The 23,348-nt window shown below is 35.4% G+C and overlaps 1 protein-coding gene across 9 annotated transcripts in view; it reads right to left on the bottom strand.

The window, feature by feature from the left end:
- Nucleotides 1-23,348, bottom strand: part of CEP128 (centrosomal protein 128) — a 478,155-nt gene that overhangs the window by 224,441 nt on the left and 230,366 nt on the right. For all 9 annotated transcript variants that reach the window (XM_058292841.2, XM_058292852.2, XM_058292854.2 and 6 more), the window contains one exon: nt 6,285-6,477. In XM_058292841.2, the coding sequence (XP_058148824.1) occupies nt 6,285-6,477 (193 nt within the window). The remainder of the gene's footprint in view (nt 1-6,284; nt 6,478-23,348) is intronic.

Genomic DNA, 23,348 nt, shown 5'->3' with positions numbered 1-23,348 from the left:
CTATTGCAGCACATGAAACTTTGTCTTATTTTTCTCCCTGAGATTGCTTATGATTCAATTTCAAGTAGACCAACTTTGATGAACTATGAAACAGCAAAAAATCACACAGATAACCTATAAAATGATGGGCCAAGAAAAATCTAAGAATTTATTCACATTATGTAGTTAATACCTCTGAATTTTCCATCAGAATATAGTCTTAAACTAAACACACACACAATATTTTTGAAGAGGAAAAATACAAACATTAAATATTTAACTGTCCCATGCAATCAATATTGGTCCATTGCCAACTGAGTAAAATATTTGTCTCTATAATTAAGTTTAGCAAATAGAACTAGTATGAGCATTAGGTCTGTCAAATAGGAGTAAGGGATAAGTGGTATGGGATGGAGATATCGAGAATTAACTAAGGAATAAATACCCATGACTTTCTCTTGTTCATTTATTCTCTAACATCATGAAGGCTGATTACACATTCGATTGAAGTTGACACCTGCACATATCTCTGTATCAGGAGCTCTAGGCATATCATTAAGTCATCTAATTCTGGCCCCAGGAACATTCAATCAGTGGTGTTTAATTTCAGTGCCTGTTGAACTGGCCTGAATTTCAAATTATAACACAAAACACATGAGAAACAAAATTATTTATGAGCATACATAAGCAAAAACAGACTAAGAATAAAAGATAAAACAAAGTTTTGATTTGACTCTAATAGTGGCTATAATTTTAAAAACTATTGTTTCTCAATTGGTTATACTAAAAGCAATCACATTAAAAGCCTGAAAATAAAAGGGGTAATTTCATTTTAAACAAAACAATAGTTTAATGAGTTTAAACAATGTTAACTCATAAATTGAAATAATCTTTCATTATCTCTAATGGTCAACATCACTGAATTTCTGACCAAGTTGGTGACAATGTAAAAATAAAGTGCTAAGCAGAACTTTAAAAATTAACCAAAAACAAATAAATAAATTATATTACATTTAGAGATCACTCCTTAAATTATTTCAGGATGTCTAAATATTACACTGCAATAAGCAATAGAAAAAGTTATTCCCCTTGTTATTGGACTGACCAACAATGGCTAGTTTTTTGTAAATGCCATGAATGTCAAATAGTCTTTCAATGAGACAAACCTGCTTGAAAACATGTGGTGAATGAATAAGTAATAAGTGAATGGGTAGGTGGCTAGAAAATTAAGCCAATAAATAAATAATTTACAAACAAAATGATACAATCTCCCCACGTCTAACCCATACGGAGAGATGCCTCTGATTTCACAAGGTCCTCCCTTATTTTAAATTTTAAGAATATATCCTCTACTCAGCCATCCACTGTCAACTGCAGAAATGACATGAAGATGCAGAGGAAGAGTAAGGAAAAATAGAGAAATAAGCTTAAAGGAAATTCTCAGAATACTAGGAACAATGAAATAGAATGAAAAAATCCTGAAAATTTTGAGATCACCATGGTAGATAATAGTAAACCAGGTAGATGACAATCTTTGGGAATATAGAGTGTTTTTCACAGTCAACACCTTGGACAGCACAACATTGTGGGAAAAAGGAGTCATATCTCTGTTGTTAGTCAAAATACTCTTATCACTGCCACCCTATAAGGCCAAAATAATGAGTCTACAATATAAGATTCATTCATTGCTAAGCTGGCACTATGCCTTGGGGACCTATCAGGTGACAAGTATTATCATTTGGGAACAGTTTGTAAAGAATATAACCATGAAAATATTCTACAATCTGGATTAACATCCCCAAGGCCTCATTAAAACAGGTCTCTCAAAAACCTTATATGGAAAATTCAGGACTACCATTTGTTCTTTCTATCCTTTTCTTCAAACAATAATTGAAAATACACAAGAACAGGTAATTAGACCCAATCACAAATGTTTAGACATCTACAGTCAGAATTAGGAAATCACCCTAAAAATTATTGTGATAAATGAAAATGCCAAAAATAGTACTATATAAAGTGCTGAAGGCATCCTAGAAGAAAAAGAAATGCCCTGATTCTTCTGCCCTTATTCATTCTAGGATTCATTTCTCCATTTTTACTTTTGACCCAATATACTCTTTATTTTCTGGGATCTTGCAAGACTAATTAACCTTTCTTTCAACTGCTCAGCTCTCTCATTTCTGGTTCTTCTGTTTGGCACATATAATTTTATTCAAGAGCTTTATAATCAATATCAAATAGAAAATACTATTCTAAAAATTATATTCATGCTACTCTTAAGGATAAATCGTAGACAGAGTATTTGAACCATCCAAGTTACTTTACTATTTTCAGTTTTTTGGTATGCAGATATTTTGAATTTTTTTCACATGAAACCTAAAAGCTAACTCAAATCATAATATAAAATGTTGGTAGAATCACTACTAAAAATATTATAGTGTCCCTAAATGAATCAAGAAGCTCTTAGAGAGTTATTATGAAACAAATAAAATGTAAATGGTTTAAATAATGCTACTGTAAAATACAATATAGAACTGAAATTGTGTGAAAGACAAATATAGTTATCTAATCCCAGTGTGTCATAAACAAAATGTAAACCACTCCAGTGAAATTACTTAATCAACTTCTGCCAAATATTTGCAGATTTATCTTTTGGTTATGTATAGTTCATAAGAACCCAAGAAAACTTAAAAAGGGAAGAAAGAAATTTAGGCCAAAGATAGCCAGAGAACATCTATTGTCATTCTAAATCTAGGAAAATCTAAACTTTTGGGAGAAATTACGCTTCCTTTTTTAGACAGCGAATTTTTCAGTAAACAATATATTTAAGGCTTCCCTATTAAGTATGACACTCCTTTAAAATTACTTCATTCATTCACTTATACAACAAATATTTGACATGGCTACTGTGTGCCAGGTAATTTCTAGGCAATGAGGCTAGAGCATAGAACAAAACATAAATAGACAGATAGATAGAAAAATAAATAAACCCCTGCCTTTATGAAGCCTTCATTCTACTGGCTACATAATACATTTCTCAATCTTGTGCTTTCCCAGAACTCATTAAGGGGGAATTAAGACCTTTCTAAGCTAGCCTCTGAATTCTTACCTGAGCCATATCCACTGCTAAAGAAAACCTCATTCTATTAAACAAATGTTCCTAAGATTGTGAAGGGAATAAAATATAAATTTCTCAACAATTATGATGATACTTCGGAAATATCTAAACTTAATAATCAGTTTTGTTGGCCTTAATCTCTCTTATGTGTAGCTTTGTAAACAAATGCTAAAGTTTGCAAGAAGAGATCACTATGGAGGTAAATTCTGCAGAGAATCTCTCTTCCTTCTCTCTTTCTTACTGAAATCTACTTCATTCTTCAAGATCCAAATCAAATGATATGTCTGATTTAAAAAACAAATAAACAAAAAACTTCCTGTAAGAACTTCAACGGAGGTAATCAAAACTCTTTTTTTACTAAGAACTTTGCTTATAATTCTAGTAAAGTACTTACTTACTTGATATTGCTTCCTAATAAACATGTTTATAAGTTTCCAATTGAACATCATTTGCTTGGTAGCAGATAAAAAGTCCTCATCACTTCTGAATTCCCCATAGCATACAGTACAATGTTGTACACACATAAGGCAAGAGATTACCACATCATTTCTCTGTTATAAAAGTTTGGGACTTCACTAGACTTATTTTTCTTTGAAGATTTTAAGAAATAGGTAAAAAAACAAAATCCCTTTTTTTCCCACCAATTCAGCCACTACTCTCTGACATTCCTATTTCTCTTCATGGTAAAACTAGGAACCTTAGAATACCTGTGAGTTCTCCCTCTTACTCACCTGCTCTGTCCAGGCTTGTGCTAAGTCTTCCACAATAATTTTTGTGTTAGCTGCCTTTTTTTCTAATTCCACTACCAACTCACTTTTTCAGTCCCTTTTTTCTTTTTATGGGGACTACTAAAATAGACTCCTAACTATTAAAACTAACCAATGAGCTTAGCAAAGTTGCAGAATAAAAAGTCAATATATGAAAATCATGTATATTTCCATTTACTAGAAATGAACAGTTGGAAATTGAAATAAAGATACCATTTAATATAGCATGATAAATCACAAGCATTAGAACTAAACTTAAAAGATATGCTAGACCTGTTGAAAACTATCAAACAATGATGAGAAACATTAAAGAAGATCTAAATAAGTATATAGATACATCAGAGGTTATGGATTGGAACAGTAAATATTAAGATGTCCATTCTCCTTAAATTTATCTGCAGATTAAAAGGAATCCTAATAAAACTCTAACAGGTTTCTTTTAAAAAATGATAAGCTAATTAAAAATTTTATAAAGAAATTCAAATGCTCTATAGATACAAAGCAATCAATATATATTTATTACATTCAAAATGCAAAGTAAAAGCAAACACACTGAGAAGTACAGGCATTATAGACTTACCTTCTAAAGCATTTATGAAAAAGCTGGGCATTTGAATATAAATATCTAAGTACACAAATATTTGGTTCTTTTGGATTTATCCCTATTTACAACTTTTATCTATTTATATTGTATTATTTCTCATACATAGGAGTAGTGCATTAATTGCTTATACAAAGAAATTATTTGCAAGGTGACAATATGGAATAACATTTACTGAAAATACAACTGTGTTGCCACTGAATGCTAATTAGTGAACAGTCTATAACATGTATAGAGACCATAAAGTACTTTATCTATAAATGCTATAATTATGTGATATTGTCCATCCATTAAAAAAAAAAATACAAGGGAATCCTCTAACTTTCACCACTTGCACCATTTACATGTCTTAATTGCACTACAGCAGCAATTCTCAGAGTGTGGTCTGGGGAAATCTCCAGGGGTCTCCAAGACCCATTAATAATAATACTAATATATTATTTGTCCTTTTTGCTATCAATCTCTCATAAGTGTACAGTTTTTCCAGAAAGAGAAAGACATGTAATAACACAATAAATAAATGAAGAAGCAAAAATGAGAATCCAGCTCTTCACTTGTAATCTAATGATCAGAGATTTGCAATGTAAAACAATGACACTCTTCTAATTCTTTTTTCTTTGGAAAAATATAATTTTCATTAAAATGCTTTTGGTGTTAACATGTAATACATACTTAGCTTTTAATGTATAGCATTTAACATGCAGTATAAACATAATTGTTATTTTAAAGGTAAAAATATTTTTAAATTCTGTTTTAATTTTTAATATGGTAAATACTGATATATAAAACCACAATAACAAATGCTCTTTGGGGATCTCAAAAATGTAAAGAATGTAAAGCAGTCACAATACCAAAAAATTGAGAATCACAACATTACAGTAATAAACAATTTCTAAGTGATATATGCACAAATAATCCTGACTGCTAGTAGGAAAAACATAAAACTTATTTTAAAAAGTATTATCCTATGTTAATGTTAAGTTTTTCTTAATTGTACACTATTTTAAGTCTTCTTATTATTATTAAGTTTATAAAGTCCACCAATAAAGCAGTAGACTAAGACCAACACAACCTAAGCTACACATAGGATTCCCGTACATAATTGCTGGTTTTCTTCCTGCCATTATGCACTCCTAGATTTACAAAACAGAAGAACAGTTTCCATATCTCTTGACCACCTTTTAAACTTAGGTATTGGCTACTTAATAGACATATTAAAGCCTGACCCCATTCTCCAAAACTCTCCTTACCTTACTCTATTGCTTTCTCGAGAGTGCTTACAAATTTTTCATATATTATTCACCTATTTATTACATTTATTTTCTGCCCTCCCCTCATATAATGTAAATTAAACAAGTTAGGATTTATTTTGTTTTATTCACTGATATATCCCCTGCAATTAGAAGAACAGTGTCTAACACAAAATAGGCGTAAAATAAATATATGCTGACTGAATATATGGAAGTAAAATGTACATTCTGGCATTTTGAAAAAGGAGAACAAACTTGCCTTACCAAATTAACACCTGCAAATAGCTAGTAGATACAAGTATTATGCACACAAGAAAAACTCAGTAGCTGGGGGAAAAACTCCAAATAGTTTCATCATAATACAGACCTCTCAGAGCAGAACATTTTTCTCTTCTAGACCCAGATATGAAGATAGACAAGGAGAAAAGAGATAAGGAAAGGGGACTGTTTTGAATAAGGCCAAACTAGAAGCAGTAGAAATAGATAGAGGATGCCTTTAAGTTTTTTTCTAACTCTAGGATACCATGAACATAAACAAAGAAAAATAAAGATAAGAGCAGCTAACACACCTCTCTTCTCCTGGTGTATTTCTTCTAGAAGTTGTTCCTGCCTTTCTATCTGTTCAAAGAGATACTGGAGCTCAGATTCTTTGCTGTCAGTGAGATCCTTGAGTTGTTGTCTGCACAGCATTAGCTGGTGCCGTAGATTTTTCTCTCTGTTTTCTCTCTCTTTCAGTTCCTCACAGAGCCACTGAAGTTTAGTCTAAAAAATAAAGGCATTTATATCTAACTTAAACATGAAAAAAACAAAAACCAGTACATTTCCTAGCAGAGGACAAAATGAAATAATGTCATGGGTAATATTACTAAATGTAGATAATAACTAACAAATTTAAGGAAAATTTAAAAATTAATATACATTATGCTTTAATTTTCATACTGGTATGATCAGTTAAAAGTTGGTACAGAAATTAAGGCGCAAGATTCTTGGACTTTGAGAAAAACATTTGGTGTACTCTATCATCTTTGGAAGGCACAAATGCAGAAGCATTTGGCTTACTAAATTTCAAGTTGCAATACAGGTAGTCCCCTGATTTGATATAGAAAACATTACAGTACAGGCATTTGAAAATCAAAATGTCCCAAAATAGAACTATAGACTTATTATAAAAGGGAATTTTATTTCCAAAGACTAAAAATATGAGAGTAAATTCTCAGTTATGGTGCCAAAATATGCATTCCCCAATGCCCTTGGGGAAAACTCAGCAGCTGCCCACCATTAAGAGACTAGGAAGGCTAAACCAGGCAATTTTCTTTCTCACAAAATCTAACCTCGCCTATCTTTAATATTTAGATATTTAAAGCAAGGTTGGGAAAGGACACTTACAGTAGCACAGCATATCAGTCAGGACTCATGACTTTCCCAAGTGAGACCACCCTCCTAAAAAGTATGTACCTTGATAAGAAGCAAAATAAGAGAAGGAGTGGACTAGAATGGGAAATTAGGCTAAGCTAAGAGACAGACTCCCTGAACAGCAGTCATCTGTTAGAAAGGTCTAGGCCTCCAAAAGGCTAGGAACTACCCAATACATGGCAGAGTATGTTAAAAGAGGTTGTAGATAGTTGAGCCTATAATGGAGTAGAACTGAGATATAGCCCCTAAACAGGGGGATCTCCATATATACCAGCTTTCAAACATTGCCTGCACTGAAGAAGAGGAAGTTAAAGTCTTAGAAACAGATAAGAGAACGGAAGGAGAATTTCTATAAAAGAGAGGAGAAAATGGTTTTAAAACAGATGGAAAAAAGAGGAACTTGATAATAAAGCTGAGAGGTGGTTGGAAAGGTAAAAGGAAAACCAAGAGTCTGGGGTGATTGAACCCAATAAAAAGAAGTACTGCAAGAAGATGGAAATGTTCAATGACAAAGACTGCCAAAAAGAAAGGACAGCTATATTTAGCAATAAAGAAATTCAGGTATTGGGTAAAATTGACTGTAGGTGAGTCCATCAAACCATAATAAGACTGGAAATATGCACACCAAACTGAATATAGTGGCTAAAACTGCTAAGCAGAGAGACAAAGGGAGAGGATGATAGATATTCAAAGTTCACCAAGATGGAGGTATAGGATGCTCCAGGATGCTGTTCTCCCACAGAATCTTTGAACAACTAGAAAAAACTGGCAGAGCCACCTTCCTTAAAAAATCACAAAAGAGTTGCAGTAACTGGGTGAGTGCCAAATCAAGAAAACGTATGAGTTTACATGGCTATAAGTCTCCAAAAAGAGCCGGGAGGTTATCAGAGGGATTGCCCTTATGCACGCCTCAGCAGAGTCCCAGAGACAGCTAAAGTAGATACAACCCCAGGTATTGGTTCTTCTGAGGGCTACAGAGACCCATAGGTTCTATGCTCATGGCAGATGGAGTTCAGTGCCACGTCAGTTGGCCCTACTTTGGAGTTTGTGTTTCTGTGTGGTGGAGTTGGACTCAGATGTAATCTTTGTTCACAGGCCTCTCCTGTTACTTTTACCAGAACTGTAGTTGGTGCTGGGATTTAATGTATACCCAGGGGACCTGAATCTCTGGACTGACCATGTGATAGCCAGGCCCTGAGCCTCAACAGACTTCAGCTCCTACACTTTGGTTTATTGGACTTACCCCACACAGCTACCATGGAGGTGAAGAAGGTCAACTGCGGTCACCCCTCGGGCTGAAGTGTGGTTTGCTGGCCTGGCGGGGGAGCAGCCGCAGTAGGCCTAATTCCAAGCCGCTGCCCCCATAATAGGGTGGCTGGTCGGACTCACCGCCACCCCTGAAGGGAGCTTGGCATGGGCGCAGAGTGCCCTCGGGTCTCCCCTTCTCGGCAGCCATGCTTCCACGGCCGCCCCTCCTCCTGGATAGCGCCACACGATGCCTTATGAGGCAACACCCTTCTTCTTCTTTCTCCCTGCGCAGGCGCAGGGCGGAAAATTCCAGTCTGCCTTTTTCCCGCCCCTGACAGCAGCAACAGCCAGGCACAAGGCGGGAAACTCAAGTCTGCCCTCTACCCCAGCAACAGCAGCCACCAATCCCTAAACCCTGCCACTTCCCCCAGCAACAGCAACAGCCAATCCCTAACCACCACCCCTCCCCCTTCCAGTTCCTCCCACCGACCTTTCTCCCCAGTAACTGCTTGCGGCAACCAATCAGAACATGGCATAAACTTCGACCAATCAGCCTTCCCCAGCCCCTATAAAACTGTAGCCACTTCCTCAATAAAGTTGGACCTGCGTGTTTACCTCGTCTCCGCGGTAGTTCTTCTGCCGTGCGCCCTCCAGTCCTGAGAGCCCCCGACAAGGGCCTGGCCTCCCTTGTCCCCAGTTCGTCGCCTGCTTCTCCAGGCGACCCCTTCGTCGCCGGCTTCGCCGGGCGACCCCGTCAGCCGAACCGCGCAACCCCTGTGAGACCGACCCCTCGTCTGCTGCCGGACCGACCCCTCGTCCCAAGCCGGACCGACCCCTCGTCCAAAGCTGGACCAACCCCTCGTCCGCAGCCAGACCCCACCGCCACCAACCGAGCAAGCCGCCGCAGTCAACCACCACACCGGGGAGCAAAGAGTGCCTACAACTGAAAGTAGGAGAATTGTATCCAGCATCCATGTGGAATCTAAGCCCCCTCTTGATATAGATGTGGAGAGGACACAACCATTCCAAGGTTCACAGGATGGAGGAATAGAGTATGGATTAGAGTGGACTTACTGATATTCTGTTCATGAACTATTGTGATTAGTAATCAAAGAAAATGTGGCATGGGTGTGGAGAAAGTGGCCATGGTGGCTGCTGGGGATAGGGAGTGGGAGGAAGAGATGAGATGTGGGAGCATTTTTAGGACTTGGAATTGTCCCGGGTGGTGCTGCAGGGACAGTTACTGGACATTGTATGTCCTCCCATGGCCCAGTGGGTGGACTGTGGGAGAGTGTGGGCTATGAGGTGGACCATTGACCATGAGGTGCAGTGGTGCTCTAAGATGTATTCACCAAATGCAATGAATGTCTCATGATGATGGAGGAGATTGTTGTTATGGGGGGAGGAGTGGGGTGAGGGAGGTGAGGGGTATATAGGGATCTCATATTTTTTGAATATTAAAAAACAAAGACAAAAAAAAAAAGAAAATATAAAAAAAAAAATGGTAGGAGAAGCTCATGGCACTTTTGCCAGCACCTCCTCTACCATCACCCCAACACAGTGTGGAACCAGTCTGCACTACCATTTTACGTTCCTGGCACTTTTCAAAAGGGAACAGAGTAAACCCTATGTCAGTATCAATCTATGAAGTGGTAACATAAAGGACTAAACCAGGAAACCCTTCTATGGCTTAACCTCCAAAAATCTGTCCCACAAGGAGAGGCAACTTGTTGACAGCTAAAGAAGTATAAGAAACAATTAAGGCAAGCAGCTTAAGGCAAAAGTTTATGTACTTTATAAAAAACAATAGAATAGCAGTGGGGGGTGTACAGTCAATTTCACAGGAAGTACAAGGGACATTCAAATTCCTGTCAACTGGGGGGTTCCTAAGGCCACAAGCAAGCCCAAGCCCAAGACCAATTGCCAATTAAGAATTTTATACCCAACAAGGCTGTCTTCCAAAAATGGGAAACATATTAAGACATTCCCAGATAAACAAAAGCTGAAGGACTTTGAACCTAGGCCTGCCCTACTAACAATACCAAAGGGAGTTCTTTGCACTGAAAGGAAAGGACAAAAATAAGGGATTGAAGAGGCACAAAGAATTGAAGACTTTGGGTAAAGTTAACCATACATGTAACTATAAATACTATTAATGTAATATTGGATTTTTTGGTATAGAACTCTACTTTTTAGTTCTTATAGGTTCTTAAATACAAACGTATAAAAAGTAATGATAAATCTATGATTCGGAACATACATGTATAAAGATATAATTTGTAGTGAGTAAAACAAAAAGGTGGGAAGATGGAGATATATAAGAAAGGTGTATGCCTATGTTATTGAAGTTGTTGTCAAATCAAATATGATTGCTATAGGATAATAAATTTAAGCTCTCTGGAAACCACAAAGAAAATATTTGAAAAATACATACAGAAAGAAATAAGAAGGGACCCAAAATGGTATACTACAAAGAAAATCAAATAAAAATGAAAGTAGGTATTAAAAGAAGAATTCAGGGACAAAAATGGAATAAGATTTATAGAGATCAAATAGCAAGATGACAGAAGAAAGTCCTGTACCATCAACAGTTGTATTAAATATAACTAAATAAAGGTTTCTAGTAAAAAGGCAGAGATTGGCAAAATGTGTAAGAAAGTATGACCCAAATATATGTTGTTTATAAGAGACTCACTTTAAATTTAAAGACACAAGTAAGTTGAAAGTATAAGGATGGGAAAAGTATATCATGTAAGTAGTAACCAAAAGAGATCTGGAATAGCTACAATATCAGACAAAATAAACTTTAAGTCAAATATTGTTATGAGACAAGGATCACTATATACTGATAAAGGGGTCATTTAAACAAGACATAATAATTGTAAATGTATATGCACCTAAAGGCAGAGCCTCAAAACATATGAAGCAAATAAAGATAGAATTAAAAGAATAAAAAGACAGTTCTAAATTAATAGGAGACTACAATACACCAACACCACTTTCAATAACAAATAGAACATTTGGACAGAATATAAATAATGAAAGAGAAGACATGAACGATACTATTAAGCAATAAGACTTAACAGACATCTATAAAACCTTCACCTAATACACAGCAACAGAATATGCATTCATCTCTTATGCATGTGGACCGTTCTACAGGATAGACCATACATTAGATTACAAAAGGAAGTCTCAAAAGTTTAAAAACATTAAAATAATACAGTGTATCTTCTCTGACAACAATGGAATAAAGTTATAGATCAATAACAGATGGAAAACTGGAAAATTGCACAAACGTGGAAATTAAACAATACACTCAAACCACCAATGAGTCGAAAAGGAAATCACAAGGATATTAGGAAATATCATGAGGCAAATGAAAACAAAAATGCATCATACCAAAACTTATGGGATGTAGCAAAAGCAGTGTGGAGGGTGAAACTTACAGCTGTAAATTAATATAAGCTGTAAATGCTTATATTTAAAAAGACTATCTCAAGTCAGAGGCATAATCTCAGAACTGGGGATATACAGAAAAAAGTGCAAACTAAAGTCAAAGAAAGCAGAAAGAAAGACTATAGATTAGAGTGGATAAATGAAATAGAAAATTAAATTAAATTAAGAAACCAGAGGATCATCAAAACCAAAAGTTGTTTCTTTGAAAAGATCGATAAAGTCAACAAAACTTTAGCTAGACCAAGAAAGAAAAATGGACAGGATGCAAATAAAGAAAATCAAAAATGAAAGGAGGGACATTATTACCAATACCACATAAATACAAAAGATTATAAGCAGATAATACGTACAACTGTATGCCAACATAATAGGTAACCTCGATGAAATGGACAAATTCCTATAAACATACAAAACTACCTACACTGACTCAAGAGAAAACAGATCTCAAAAGACAAATAACAAAGAGAGCAATCAAAAACCTCCTAACAAAAATTCTGAACTATAGTTTTATAGTTCTTGGAACTATAAAATTCCAAGAAGAAATCATAGGGAAGCATCTTCAGGATGCTCTGTTAGGCAATGGTTTCTTATACTTTACACGAAAAAAAAAAAAAAAAAGATAAATGGGATGTTATAGAAATTTAACTTTCATGCATCAAAGGACTTTATCATGAAAGTAAAAGCACAACCTACACAATGGGAGAAAATATTTGGAAACCACATATAGAATAAGGGTTTAATATCCTCAATATATTACAACAAAAAGACAATCCAATAAAAAAAATGAACAATGTATTTAAATAGATTTCTCAGAAGAAGATATGCAAAGGCTAAAAAGTACATGAAAAGATGTTCAACATCATTAGCCATTAGGGAAATGCAAATTAAAGCCATGATTAGATACCATTTAATACCCTTTGGAATGGCTACTATTACAAAAAGAGAAAACAAGGTTTGGAGAGGATGTGGAAAATTAGGAACCCTCCTTCATGTTAAAATGTGCAGCTGCTGTGTAAATCAGTTTGGCAGTTCTTAAGAAAGTAAAGTATAAAATTACCATATGACCCAACAATCTCACTTCTAAGTATATACCCCAATAAATTGAAAGGAGGGACTGGAACAGATACTGGCACACTAATGTTTATAGTGGCCTTATTCACAAATGCCAAAAAATAGAAGCAACCCAAGTGCACATCAACAGATGAATGGATAAACAAAATGTGGTATTTACATACAATGGAATATTATTCAACCATGAAAAGGAATGAAGTTCTGATACAAGTGGCAACATGGATGAACCCTGAAAACATCATATTGAGTAAAACAAACCAGATACAAAGGACAAATTCTGTATGAACTCATTGATATTAATTAGAATAAGTAAATTCATAGCATTGGAAACTACAATACAGGTTACCGGGGCTGGGGTTGAGGTAAGAATGGGGAGTTATGCTTAAATGGTATGGAGTTTCTGATTGGAGTGATACAGAAAAGTTTCAGTTATGGATGGTGTTGATTGTAGCACAACGTTGTGAACGTAATTAATTCTACTAAATTACTTATTTCAATGTTAATAGGGAAATTTTAGGGTACATATATATGTGTGTGCTCGAAAAATTTTTTTTAAAGTTGATTTAACTATTCTCTAAACATCTATATTTTTCAAGTCTTTAAAATGAGAAAGTATTCAATGCATTATATAATAACATTTTCTCAAACAATCTCAGTGGTGATTTTTTATTTTGATCAGCCCAAACATTATTCTAAAGCATTATTCCTTAAGTCTTTTATTCATTAATTGATATTAAGTTGGCAAAATAAAAGACTTTGCTGTCGCTGCCTGCTTCTATATTAAAACCATAATCTGGGGAAGCGGACTTAGTACAGCGGTTAGGGTGTCCGTCTACCACATGGGAGGTCCACGGTTCATACCCCGGGCCTCCTTGACCAGTGTGGAGCTGGCCCATGCGCAGTGCTGATAAGTGCAAGGAGTGCCGTACCACGCTGGGGTGTCCCCTGTGTAGGGGAGCCCCACGCGCAAGGAGTGCGCCCCGTATGGAGAGCCGCTCAGCGCCAAAGAAAGTGCAGCCTGCCTAAGAATGGCGCTGCCCACAAGGAGAAATGACACAAGATGACACAGCAAAAGGAAACACAGATTCCCGTGCCGCTGACAACAACAGAAGCGGACAAAAGAAGATGCAGCAAATAGACGCAGAGAGCAGACAACCAGGGTGGGGGGGAAGGGGAGAGAAATGAATAAATCTTTAAAAAAATAATAATAATAATAATCTGAACCAAGAGCCCATATTAAAGACTTTAGTATAATACTAAAGCCTTAAGAATTCTGTAAGGAAAATAGGGTTTTATAATAATCTTGAATTGAAAGCTCTTAGGGACTGGATATGTGTGTTTTTACATGCACAAGTATGCTCGCACACACACAGCAGCCTAATGCATTGTTCAGAATGCAGAATATAGTAAGAATCCTATATAAAAGAAAATCAAATACAGATGCAGTTAAATTCTTATATAGAGGCAGCATACTGTTTTTCAGTAATAAAACACACGTAAGAGATATTTTGAAAATAAAAAATCCATAATGTGCCTTATGTTTTATTATATTAAGAATATAATAATAATGAGAATTTGAACTTTATCATTTTGTCAGATTTTCACTATAAAAATACAGCCAGAAAGAAGTATGGCTGGAAGGATGTCGATATGTCAGCCCTGATACTTACATGCTATTTAGGCACTGTCCTAAACAACTGCTCTCTCAGGCTGCATTTTGAAAAGCTACAATTTTGTTCTTATAAATTATTTCACCAAGCAACTTTTGAGATCTAGCTATAAACTACAGTATTTCATAATTTGGGTAAGTTACATAAGAAACAAATGTATAACCCTTAGACTATGGTTCAAAATTGAAGTTCCTGGAGATGAGAGTATAGTGTCATCATAATTTAATCACTGTCTACCAAAGGAATAGTGATCCCCAAGGACTGCTCCCAGATCAGGTATTATTTACAATTCTCAGAAATGATTAGAAGTTGGAATATTAAATTGATTAATTTGATAGAGGCAATTATCACCTTTTAACACAGAGTAAGAAAAAGAAATACCTTTAATAAATAGAAGAAATATATGTGCACAGAATGAAAGGTAAAAAGGATAAACCTGAAGGAATGCACTTAAAAAAAAATACTACATCCACTCCCAGATGTAGTTCAGTGGTTGAGTCCCTGCTTCCCATGTATGAGGTCCTGAGTTTAAGCCCCAGCACCTCCTAAAAAAATAAAATGGTAACAGATTCAATACGGATTGATAAAAGGTATGAGGTTCACAGTTGGTTAAAGGTTATATAAAGAGATTTTAGAGAAGAGAGTAAAAGGAGTCAGTTTTCAACCTCTTATTAACAGGAAGAAAACCTGTTCTAGAAAGAAGTCACTATTCGGTGATATTACAGGATTTAATTTGGTTAGCTTACATCAGAGAAAGCAAATGTAAATAGCTAAATGTGCCAGATGGATTTCATCAACAAAAGAAGGGACTTAGAAAATAAGTTCTTTAGTTTTTCTTGAAATGTGCTACATAATCAGGCCACTTTTGTTTTACCCTTTTTGACCCATAACAAGGATGCAAGAAACCTTCTCTAAGAAAAACAACAGCGCAAGTATAGTAAGTGCAAATGACACTTCTCCTCCACATTAGAACTCATTAGGAAGTGTTCGGGAGAGTCTGTCAAACTGTAGAAATGATGCCCCCTTCAAATATGGTCAGTTCCAAGGTTCTTCTTAGCTGTTTGTTAGTACATGAAAATGAAACCCAAGCATTATCAATTCTTCTTATATATTAAAAGGCAAAAAAAAAACCATACTGTCATTACACATTGCCAGATTTTTAAAATACCTGCTACCAAGTCAATGTTTTAAAACCCATGAGGGTCATATATAATGGGTTCCTGAGGGTCATCAGTTTTACTTATCTAATTTAATCTGTTCTTGCTCAGTGATTTAACTGCAAATTTAGAAAATAATTTCACATTTCCCTTTCTTCAATGCTTTCCTACCTACTACATCCTATCCTTTTTTTTTTTTTTTAACCTTTTTTTTAAGGTTAAAAAAGGTTAAGGAACAAAGTTTAACCTTTGTTCACTACCTATGGTCACTACCATAGCTAAGAGGTGGTAATGGAGAAACAACAAATTTATTCAGTCTGAACAATAATCCTATTGGTTTAGGTAAAAGCAAAACAAATCAAAAAGAAGAAAGAAAAATAAAATCCTTTAAAACACTAATTGGGTTTGATATGTACTATGGATTTAGTTTAGTCTTAGTCCTATGAAGTCTTTATTCCATTATCATACAAAATTAAAAATAGGTTTTATTTAGAGTTTCCTATGAATTGAATATTTATGCAGAATATATTATTAATCCAACAATATATTAACCTATGGAAATTTAATCAACCAATAATGTATTATAAGAATTAGCATGTGTTAGATAAACATTGAGCATCGTCATTACATATCTTAGAAAAGTTGGAACATAGCATAGGAATAACTTTAAGATATCCAAATAACAAATAAGTGACAAAACTATTAATCACAGGCCAAATACCTTTCTAATAACCATGCAGAAGAGATTTTACAGATTATATAATAGGTTAATTATTTAACCATATAAACAAGTATTGCTAAATAAACAAAGTAGAGAAAGAATGTCTAAATAAGGCAATTTTTTACCTTGCAATTAGGTAACAATCTTCTACTGAGATTGACCATAATATTCTAAAATCCCTAAGGAGTGCGTCAAAGCAAAAAAAAAAAAAAAAAAACGGGGGGGAGTGATGGGGAGAAAGAGAAAATTTGAATAAAAAGCCTTTGGCTGACAGAGTTAGTAATAACATCAGAACTCATTTTGCTGTTTGACGATTATGCTTCCTTTACCAATCTTTAAGAACAATTTTGAGAGGAAATATTTATATAATAACCAAAGATAGAGGATGGCATTATTTTAGATTGTGCTAGGCTACCAACACAAAAATTAAACCATAACTTCAAAATTTGAATTCAAATCAACCTAAAATATATAATTAATTCAAGACTATTTTCAGTAATCTTTTCTCCATATTTTTACTTAGTTTTGAATATCATCACAAGCAAATACATCTCCATAACAGGACATTTTAAAAATAAGTAATACTTTTCTCCAGTTAAATTGAATGTGCTCTAAGTATACAATCTAAAATATATTCCCAATAAGTGAATCAAAATACTAGAATATTTATACAGCATTTTCATTTCTACAGCAGAGGAAGAAATGCTAGATGATTATTCACACTCTTCAACAAGAATTAAATACACCACACCTAAAACTTCTCCCACAATGACTTTTATTTTTATTTTTAAATTAGAACGTTACATTAAAAAAACATAAGAGGTTCCCATATAACACCCCCCCATTCCCCCACCCCAATCACTTTTGTAAATTGTATTTTTTTAAGATACGTACATCACAAAAAAGGTTACATTATAAAAAACATAAGAGGTTCCCAAATACCCCCCATCCCCTCACCCCACTCCTCCCACACCAACAAACTACCCCATCATTGTGGCACACTCATCCCACTCAGCGAACACATCTTGGGGCACTGCTGCACCACACAGATAATAGTTTACCCTATAGTTCGGACTCTTCCCCAGTACATTCAGTGGGTTATCGCAGGATATATAAAGTTTAGCATCTGACCCTGCAATATCATTTAGGACAACTCAAAATCCCAAAAATGCCCCCACATCACATCTCTTCTACCCTCCCCTGCCTTCAGCAAGTACTGTGGCCACTCTCCCCACCTCGATGCTAAAATTTCTATTACTTGTCACAATAGTTTTATAGTATAATATCAGTAAGTCCACTCTAGTCCATATTTTATTCCTCCATTCTGTGGACCCTGGGATGGTGATGTCCTCTCCACCCCTAGATCAACATGGGGATTAGATTCCACATGGATGATGGATGCATTTCCTCTGCTTACAGTTGCAGGCACTCTTGATTCCCTGGTGTGGTGGTTGACCATCTTCACCTCCCTGTTAGCTGACCTGGGTAAGACCAACAAACCAGAGAGTAGGAGTCGCCACTCTGCTGAGGCTCAGGGCCCAGCTGGCACATGTGCAGTCCACAGATTCAAGTCTCCTGAGTATGGACCATCTCTAGCACCAACCACAGGTTCAGTAAAAGTGACAGAAGAGGCAAATGCAGAAAAGTCTCATGAGTCCAGCTCCATCACACTCAGGAGCACAAATTACAAAGTAGAGCCCTCTGACATGCACAGAGCTCCAAATCCTTCTGCCATGACTATATACCCTGTGGATCTCCGTAGCCTTCGGGAGAACCAGTACCTAGGGTTGTATCTACTTTGGTTTTTTCTGGGGGCCTGCTGAGGTGTGCATAAGCACAACCCCTCTGATGAGCTCCTGACTCTTTTTGGAAGACTCTTAGCCATATAAACTCATTTGTTTTTGCCATTTCCCCCTTTTATTCAAGGTCAAAAAACAGTTTTTAACACTTGATCCAACATGTAGGCTGAGATATTCTGCTGGTCTGAGTTGATCCTTTTATTCAAGGTCTCTTTCTAGTTGTTTCCCAGTTAGTGATTGGCAGTAATCCCTCTGCACCAGGGAGGCTCATCCCCCAGAGTTATGTCCCATATTGGGGGGAAGGTAATGCATTTACATACTGAGTTTGGCTTAGAGAGTGGCCACATTTGAGCAACATGAAGGCTCTCAGGTGGTAACTCTTAGGCACATTACAGCTCTAGGCCTAGTTCATATTTCAGGCACACAGCATAGTCATCAGTATCAAGGGCTCATTATTGGACCATCCTTCCTTGTTGATCTTTGCCATTGCACTTGGGGGATTACTGTTGCTCCATTGGGGAATGTGACAGAGCTCCCCTGGGTGGGAACTCAGCACTCCCTCAGTTGACGTTTGTAACTGAACTACTATAAAAATACCCAACATATATCCCACAATGACTTTTAAAACATTACTAAAGTGACACCATTCATAATTGTAATGTTTATATTTAAGGTAGATTATGCAGCCAATATAGAGAAATAATGGCACAGAGTTTGAAGACCCAAGTTCCAAACCCTTTTCTGTAACTAATTACCTTTCTGGTCTTCTGTAAATTCAAATTTCCTAGGCCTCAGTTTTCTTGTCTACAAAATGATAAGATCGAATTGCATGATCCCTAAAGCTATCCCAGTTTAACATTCTAAAAACAGGAAGAGAAAAAAAAATTCTTGACATTAACTAGAATACATTATCCTATTAATATAAAAAGTGTGAACGTTTGGGATGATACCAAACAGGATAATACAGGAAAATCCCCAGATAAATCATAAGTATATTTCATATCCTTATAATACTAAAGTTTATAGCTCTGATCAAATAAAATGAATAACTAGGAATTAATATATTTATAGAAATCTATTGTGCTTGTTATTTACCCTTCTGTGATATTTAAGATGAGGAAGTTTCTCAAGAGGGTAAATGCAATCCCAACATAATTATTCTTTAAATAAATATATATATATATATATATATATATATATAGTGCATTTAGCCACACATTGTAATAAATATTAAAGATGCAATTAGGAAACAGGATAGACACAGGTTCTGCATTCATAAAGCTTACAGATTAAAGCAGGAGGAGAAAAGTAATTGGGGAATTTCAATACAGTAGAATAAAGACTAAGAAAGAAAAGTACATATTTCTACAGCCAAAGAAACAGATAAACGCACCTTTTTTCATCTCAAGGGAATCATTAGTACTGAATTCTCAGAATTAAATGTGTTTTATGAACATGAAGAGTCTGCCTTGCTCTGAAGAGCAGCTGATACCAAGTTTTCTTTATTTGCTATAACCAAAATAATAGCTTATACCTGGGATCAACAGTAATGTTTGCTAGTACTGTCCTATCCTGAGAAGGCCTCCCTGCTCTAGATTTGAGAAGTTGTCTCTATTTTCCCCATTTGATCTTCTTTGGTACTTTCCATTTCTTGCTACATGACTTGGACTCTAAACTGTTATCTATAGCACTGCTTCTCCTTGGGCATTATTCAGACAAGCTTTTCTGGATATTGATCCCTGTGGTGGAAACTCTTTCAATACATTGGCTAACTAGCCTATCTAGGTCTCTGCATGCCCACCAATTCAGAAATTCACCTTTGAATAGGTTCTTCTAGTTTGGCTGACATCTCATCTATCACCACCATCTAACATAACATCATTCACCATTTGCATGTTATCACCAAAATATTACTTCTGTCCCTTCCTCTGAATCTCTACAATTTCCTTAGTGTAGACTTTCACTCTATCTCACCCAGACTATGAAAAAGCTTCTTAACTGGTCTCCCTACTTTTGGTCTGACCACATCCAATCCACCTTTCACAGAATTGCCAAAGTGATGTTTCTAAAATACAAATATGAGCATATCATTCCCCTGTTCAAAACTCTTCTGTGGTTCTCTAATGTAGATCTTAACACAAGCTATTGAAATTGACTTTGAAAACTTATCTCCTGCCATTCCCTGTCTTACACTTTTCTACTCTAGTATTTCCAAAATACTTGGGGTTTCTTTAAATTTATCATGCCTACTTCTCCTTTGTTGGCACTCCTAGAACTGTTTTCTCTGTATATATGCTCTTTCCTCTTTATTTCACTAGCATCAAGATTTACCTGAGTTATCAATGTATCCAGATATCTTTTACTGACACCTACCATGCTGAAATGTAGCTACCTGCTCCTCATTTTCTGCCGCCATGGTAGCTTCTATATACCTCTTTCATAGCTCTTACATATAATATTGAAACTACCTGCATACGTGTCAGGTTCTTCTGGAGAAAATATCTTTATGCCACAGGATGTACCACAGTATTTAAACATAATAATTAAGTTTTCTGTCAAAATGAACTGAAATTTGTCCTCTACACACCTTGCCAGGATTCACAACAAAATTAAATCCCTAATATATGGAAACTCCATGACTGGCATTCCTTAAAGATCATCTCAACCCTCCCTCTTCCTTCCTATAATGAATTATTCTTATGCTTCATTGATTATTTTATCTGTGAGCATAGACCTACTCTTAGTTGGACTTCATGTTTACATTATACAACCACTGCCAACAAAGCAAAAGTGATACAATCCCCAATCCAATTCTCTAGTTCTTATAGGATTAACACTTACAGAAGAAATTCATTTGGCAGATATATGAAAACAATTACCAAATGCCCTCAGAGGTCCTTCTAATACTGCAAAACATCAGCATGGACTAGCTGAATAGCAATTCTACTTTCCATATAGCTCTTGTCCTCTGATTTCTGATCTTATCTTCAGTACTTATAGAGCTGTCCAGTCATAGTTCATGGGAATTACAGTATTGTAGTCCATAAATAACCTAAGCCAACTTTCTAGTAAATAGATTCAATTCCTCCTTAGTCAGTTGGTCAGTGTGCTGTTGCTTATCACAAACCTCTAACACTGAAGAGGAAGAGTTGTCTCATGCAGTATTAAAACTGGTATGATCAGAAGTTCAATCCCATTAAATGATAAGGGAAAACTGCTCACTGGCTCTCAAATTAAAGACCTATGATTAAGAGTCATCTCTGGCTCTCATAATTTAACTGAACCATAGCGGTAAAAAGCTTTCTGTTCAGAAGTGATAAAGATTTTAACTCAAAAGAAAATTCTAAGTACACTGCTCTTATTGTTGGAATTGTGGAAACAGGAAGAAGGAAAAAGAGAAATGCTTTATTAGTGCACAACAGAAAGTTTTTGGCCAAAAAAACAACCCTGAAATATCAAAACGTGTATATTTTAAATTTCCTTCGCAGGTGGTATAAAGACAAACTTGCATTTGGTTCTATCAAAAATGGTTAGGAATGCATAAGATCACTTAAAAGTGAAAGAGGAAAATTTACAGGATTGGATAAATTTCAGTGTTCAGTCTCAATACTGTCAAGTTTCTTAAGGATGATTTTTAAACTTTATAAACTTATTAGTAGAGGATTTTCTAATACATAGCTGACTTTCAAAGGTGAACCTTATCTTTCCAATCTCAGTGAATTTTCTGTTTCCTCAAATATTCTCATCTTCTTGCCATTTCTTTTTCTATAATTAGCCAAATGGAGAACTTCTACACATTTTTGGTAAGACCTTGTTTAAATAATGCTTTTCCCAGAAGCATTCTGTGATATGCTGGCAGCATCAGACTTTCCCATCCTCCCAGCACAAACAGTAGCATTCATTCTTCCTTCTCCAGTGTTTCTTTGGCAATATTTACATATTTCTATTTCAGCATAACACACTTTAAGGATTTCTATTTGTTTACATTTCCACTTTCCCTATTACACATTAAGCAACATGAGAGCAAAGTCCATGGCTTGTTAACTTTCTTTACCCTGTGTCTGACACAAAGTACACAATAAATTTCAGCAGAATCAATAGAAACAATAATGGATAATGGTAAAAATATTAATTATGAGTCAGATGTGGCATGTGTTCTGTTTTTCCACTCTTTATATCACACTAAACCAGTCATTTCTCTTCTCTAAATCTCACTTTTCTCTAGTTTAAAATATACTGGGAAAAATTCTTAAAGATCCTTGCTTGCAGTAATATTCTAACTTGGCCTCTAACTGGTCTGGTTTATAGTATTATGGAACTTAAATGGATGGAAGCTTTTTCAAAATTAATATTTTAAAGTTAAGAAAAACTAGTCTTAAAAAGAATGCAAGGGCTTTAAATGTGTTCATGTGAAATAAACTCTCACCTCTTATCTGATCATAAATTTCCATACATACCAATTAATGAATTTCTGAGTTGATCTGATATGAAGTTAGCTGATAACCTTCCACAGCATAGAAGAATCATTTTGCTAAAATTAGCAAGCTGTTTCATTTATTTTTGCTTATCTTTCATTAAACTTAAATCATAATGCCAAACAGCCATGAAGAAAGAAAGCTATCTTCAGAAGATAAAGTTTACCTGTCCCATTTTGTAAATGAGGAAACAAGACAACCAGAGAGGTGAAGGAATTTGCTTGAGCCAAATACAGTCGGCAGTTGTCACATCTGACTCAATTAATTTTCTTAACCATTATACATACTGTCTGTCTCTTACCTTCAGGAACCAGGATGGATAGAATAAGTGTATACACATAAGATACAGGTTAGTTCCAGCTGCCCTGACCTTGCACACTTCCAAGGAAGTTACCTATCCCTAGTATAAGGCAGAAGAATTCATGTCTCTGATAATCTGGTTTTTATTATTTCAATAGTTTTGGCTTTCTTTACTCTCTCACTCCATGTCAATATATTTAAGCTAATTTCTAAATGTTAAAATAAGGAACATGGAAGCATCATAAATGAACAGCAATGATACCTTCTCCTAAGATGAAATATTACAGTTTCCTATATTTGGTTATATGACAAAATAAACG

This window comes from Dasypus novemcinctus, chromosome 3 (assembly GCF_030445035.2).
Source record: "Dasypus novemcinctus isolate mDasNov1 chromosome 3, mDasNov1.1.hap2, whole genome shotgun sequence".
In the NCBI taxonomy this organism is placed as follows: Eukaryota; Metazoa; Chordata; class Mammalia; order Cingulata; family Dasypodidae; genus Dasypus; species Dasypus novemcinctus.
The sequence above is the reverse complement of the archived record's forward strand: the minus strand, read 5'-3'. Positions and strand labels throughout refer to the sequence as shown.